Source organism: Sceloporus occidentalis, unplaced genomic scaffold (genome assembly GCF_023333645.1).
Source record: "Sceloporus occidentalis isolate IW3139 unplaced genomic scaffold, rSceOcc1.0.p SCAF_13, whole genome shotgun sequence".
Classification (NCBI taxonomy): Eukaryota; Metazoa; Chordata; class Lepidosauria; order Squamata; family Phrynosomatidae; genus Sceloporus; species Sceloporus occidentalis.
The window spans coordinates 10,821,318-10,825,845 of NW_028316993.1; the positions used below are offsets into that span (position 1 = coordinate 10,821,318).

At 61.7% G+C, this 4,528-nt stretch overlaps 1 protein-coding gene across 1 annotated transcript; it reads left to right on the forward strand.

Annotated features, from left to right (window-relative positions):
* Positions 1-282: 282 nt before the first annotated feature.
* Positions 283-1,698, forward strand: LOC149304940 (POU domain, class 3, transcription factor 1-like). The gene is made up of 2 exons (XM_089479160.1): positions 283-1,005; positions 1,093-1,698. The coding sequence occupies exons 1-2, from the start codon at positions 283-285 to the stop codon at positions 1,696-1,698; spliced, it is 1,329 nt and encodes a 442-aa protein (XP_089335286.1).
* The last annotated feature ends 2,830 nt before the right edge of the window (positions 1,699-4,528 follow it).

A 4,528-nucleotide genomic window follows, 5' to 3' on the forward strand; every position in this document is an offset into this window, starting at 1 on the left:
CTGCCGTCCCTATCCCGACCGGCTCCGTCCAAGGGCAGTCCCGGCGCCGCAGACCGGTCGGGGGCGTCTCCCTCCGCCGGGGCGCCCTATGGAGGCGCGGTGGCGGCTGCCAGTGGCGGCTGTGGGAGCCAATGGGGCGCGCGTGGGGGAGTGGCCGCGCGTGGGGCTGAGCTGGCCCTCTAAAGCCGCCCCGCCGCCGCCGAGGGCCCCAGTGAGAGCCGCCGCGCGGAGGAGCGCCAGCCAGCCCCAGCCCCAGCCCCAGCCCCAGCCCCGGAGCCGGCCATGGCCGCCGCGGCCCAGTACCTGCCCCGCGGAAGCCCGCTCCTGCCGCCGGAGTCGGAGCGCCTGCACCCGGGGGCCGCCTACCGCGAGGTCCAGAAGATGATGCACCACGAGTACCTGCAGGGCCTGGCCGCCGCTCCGGGACACCCGCTGGGCAGCCTCCCGCACCACCAGTGGCTCCAGGGCTCCGCCACCACCGGGGACTGGGGCTGCGGCGGCGGAGGAGGAGGAGGAGGGACCCACCTGGAGCAAGGCAAAGGCGGAGGCGGCGGCCCGCGCGGGGACCTCGAGGGCAGCGGCCACGGCGGAGGCTTCCACTCGCGCTCGCACCTGCTCCATCCGCACCAGCACCAGCAGCACCAGCACCAGCCGGCGGGCTCGGGCGGCGGGGTCGGCGGGGTGGGCGCCTGGGCCCAGGGCAGCCCCGGGGCGGCGTCGGGGGCGGCCTCGGGGTCGCACCACTTGGGCGGCTGCCCCTCGGCCCTCTCCCCGACGGCGGCCGGAGGGCACCAGGCGGCGGCGGCGGCGCTGCTCTACTCGCAGGCGGCCTACCCTGCAGGGTGCCTCGGAGGGATGCTGGGCAGCGCCCAGGCCTCGCCGCTCCACCTGCCGCCCCACCATCACCACCCCCACCACCATCCCCCGCACTGCGAGGCCGAGGCCCCCGGGGCCCACCTGGAGGGCCACCACCAGCACCACCAGCATCAGCACCACCAGCACCAACACCATCATCCCCAGGCGCAGCTGCAGGGCCTGGCGGTGGCTCCGTCGGGGGCCTCGTCGGGGCCCGGGGATCCCTCGGCGGGTCTCTCGGACGAGGAGGCGCCCAGCTCTGACGACCTGGAGCAGTTCGCCAAGCAGTTCAAGCAGCGGCGGATCAAGCTGGGCTTCACGCAGGCCGACGTGGGGCTGGCGCTGGGGACCCTCTACGGGAACGTCTTCTCGCAGACCACCATCTGCCGCTTCGAGGCCCTGCAGCTGAGCTTCAAGAACATGTGCAAACTCAAGCCGCTGCTCAACAAGTGGCTGGAGGAGACCGACGCCGGCAGCGGGAGCCCCGCGGGGCTGGACAAGATCGCGGCCCAGGGGCGCAAGCGCAAGAAGCGCACCTCCATCGAGGTCGGGGTCAAGGGGGCTCTGGAAAGCCACTTCCTCAAGTGCCCCAAGCCCTCCGCCCACGAGATCGCCTCCCTGGCCGAGGCCCTCCAGCTCGAGAAGGAGGTCGTCCGCGTCTGGTTCTGCAACCGGCGCCAGAAGGAGAAGCGCATGACCCCCAACGGGCCCGGAGCAGCCCCCCACGGACCCCTGGAAGAGTACGCGCAGGCGCACACGGGCGAGGCCGCCCCCTCCCCGCCGCCCCGCCGCCCCCTCGCCCTGGCCCTCCCCCTGGCCCTCCAGAGCCCCCCCGGACAATGACCCCCTCCCCGCCGGACAGAGCCCCCCCCTCCTCCTCCTCCTCCTGCCCGCCTCCTCCGTTTCTAACAAGGGAAAGGGAAGAGGACCCTCCGCCGCCTATTTATTTGTGCCTACGGGAAGACCCCCGCCCGACCACCGGAGACCAGGAGACCGAAGGTTTGAGCGCCGCCCGGCGGGAGCCCCCTGATCCTCCGGGAGACCGAGAGGGAGGGAGGGAGGGAGGGAGGGGGGGGTCCGAGGGGGCTGCCTTCCTTTCCCAAAGAGAGCCCCGGCGGCGCCCCTCCGGCCGGACTGACAGCCAAAGACCCCCGCCTCTCCCGCCGCAGCCCCGGCAGGGAGCCCGTCGGGCGGGGCCTCGTGTCCGTTGGCCCCCGAGGCCCCTCCGCTGGTCACGGGCCCCTTTCTATTTATGTTACAGCCACTATTTTATTACTCGCATAAAACATTTACTACCCAGAAGGCGCTCGCCTCGTGTCTTTCCTCCGCTCCCTTTTGGGCCGGGAAGGGCGCAGGGTCCGGCTTTCTTTTTGTTTGGGAGGGGGGCTCTTCTCGGTTTGATTTTTGATTTTGATTTGATTTCTATGCCTCCTTTGCTCCAGAAAGGGACCCAAGGCGGCTCACAAAGCAAAATTCTTGCTACAATAAAAATTAAAAGATCAGCTAAAACCAATATAACATTACAAACATTAAAACCACAGTAAAACCCACTCCAGAATATAACGAACACCCCCCCCCCCCCCATATAAAAGCCATCCCATGGTTACACACTAAAAGCCTACCTGGACCCCATCCTTTTTGCTTCCCGGCGAAAGGCAGGGAGGGGGCCAGCCTTGCTTCTGGCCGAAGGGCATTCGGGGGCAAGGAGCAGCGAAAGCTTTACAAACTTCCCAACTAAAAACAGCATAAATTACATGTCAAAAGGTGACCAAACGCGGCATAGATTGCACAGATCTAAACAGTGCAGAGGGCAAGATGGGAGGGAGACCATGAATATTTGGGTTAGTGATATATATGGCCATAATGGAATGGTTAAAACTTGCTTGAAAAGAAAAGTCTTTCCATGCGAAGCTTAGGGCAGAGTTCTCTAAAACTAGCCTCTGTCCGGCGGAGACCACTCTGCCTCCGCGGCTGGAGGGGGGTCGGGATCGGGGCCGGGGGGCCGGGCAGGTCCAGGCTTTCCCTCCCGGGACCCTCCCCATGAGGCCAGCCCAGCTTCCCCGGCGGGAAATGTGCTTTAAAGTCTGGGGTGTCATTTATTCTCGTTGTTGTCACTTCCGACTTAGCCTCATCTTGGCCGAATGTGCTCAGAGGGGGCTTGTCTTTGCCTTCTCTGAGGCTGAGAGTATGTGATTTGCCCAAAGCCACCCAGAGAGCCCAGCCGGGGTTCTTCCCCTGGACTCCCGGCCCAACTCTCAAGTCACGACACCGTTCTGGCTGTATTGTTGATTCACATGGAAATATCATGGAGTAGTTTGAGCGTAGGACTCTGAGCCCTGGGTTCAAATCCCCGCTCAGCCTTGGAAATCTTCCCGGTGGCCTTGGGGGATAAGTCACACACTCTCAGCCTCAGGAGAAGGCGAGAGCAAACCCCTCCAGTCATATAATGCCTAAGCTGGAAATGACGGAAGGCACACAACCACAATAGCAATCATGAACTGAGATGGAAATCTGGTGTCAATTAAAAGTCATAAATGCATAACTATAGAATAGATTAATTGAGGATGACAACAGAGGACACTAACAACAACAGGATGGCTAGGATAGTCAAATGGAAATGAGAAATCCTCCATCTCTTTGGCTAAGGTCCTTTGGGGAGACTGTGAAGCAGAGAGTCACCAAAAGGCCTGATGGAGGGAGGCTTTGGCAGAATGGCTGACCATTGGCCAAATGACTCTTTGGGTCTTTCTTTGACTGGCCACCAGTCCAAGAATGGACATCACCTGGAATCCCCAGAATGGCCCCAAAGGCCACCTTTTCTCCCACAGCCCCCTAAAAAACTGCCCCCCGGGTGGGGGGCTGGGGATTATGGGCTTCTTTCCCTTGACTATTTTGACCCTTCAGTGCCCTGCCACCCAAAATCTTGCCCAATTTTCTAATTTTCATTCTGGGTATTAAAATCAAATTTAAAATCCAGCAATTCATATAGATACAGCGAAGAGCCTTAAAGAAGCAAACAAACAGATTCCAGGTGATGATCCTTTTAAGGATCTTATCTGCAATGTCTAACTTAATTTTTTAATCATTTTAATTACTTTAAACAACTACTTTTTAAATGTCAAGACACTCCTTTGCTTGGCTGCAAAAAGGCAGTTGGTGAAAGGAGGCCCTGGGGCCGAGAGTGCCATCGCCAGCCCCGCTGCCTTTGGGGGAAGGGGTCCCCTTGTGCCTCTTCCCTTTGGAAGGCAGGCAGGGGATGCTGGGATGCCGGTCTGCCCCTGGATGCCCCTGCCCCTTATGCTTAGGGTCATGTCCAGTCTGTGTCCTTCAGGGAAGAGTCTGCCTTCCCAGGCCGGTGGGGATTCGAACTCTGCTCCTTTAAAGCCCCGGCGGCAGGAACCTCGGATGTTGCTGTTGTCCGCCTTCGAATCCTAAGGTGGTTCTGGCCCTTCCGGCGGGGGGGGGGGGGCGATGGCTGAGAGAGTGTGACTTGCCTAAGGTCACCTATTGGTCTCCAGAGCCTGATATTGCCCTAATAACTAGAGAAGCGTCTCTGCTGGCCACCCCTTTTGCAAAGCCCTGCTTGCTTTGGCCTCGAGGCCTGAAGGTCTCGTGGAGGTCAGTCGGTTCCTCCTGGGGACCCGGAGCCCCTTCCTTCCCTCCCTGACTTCCT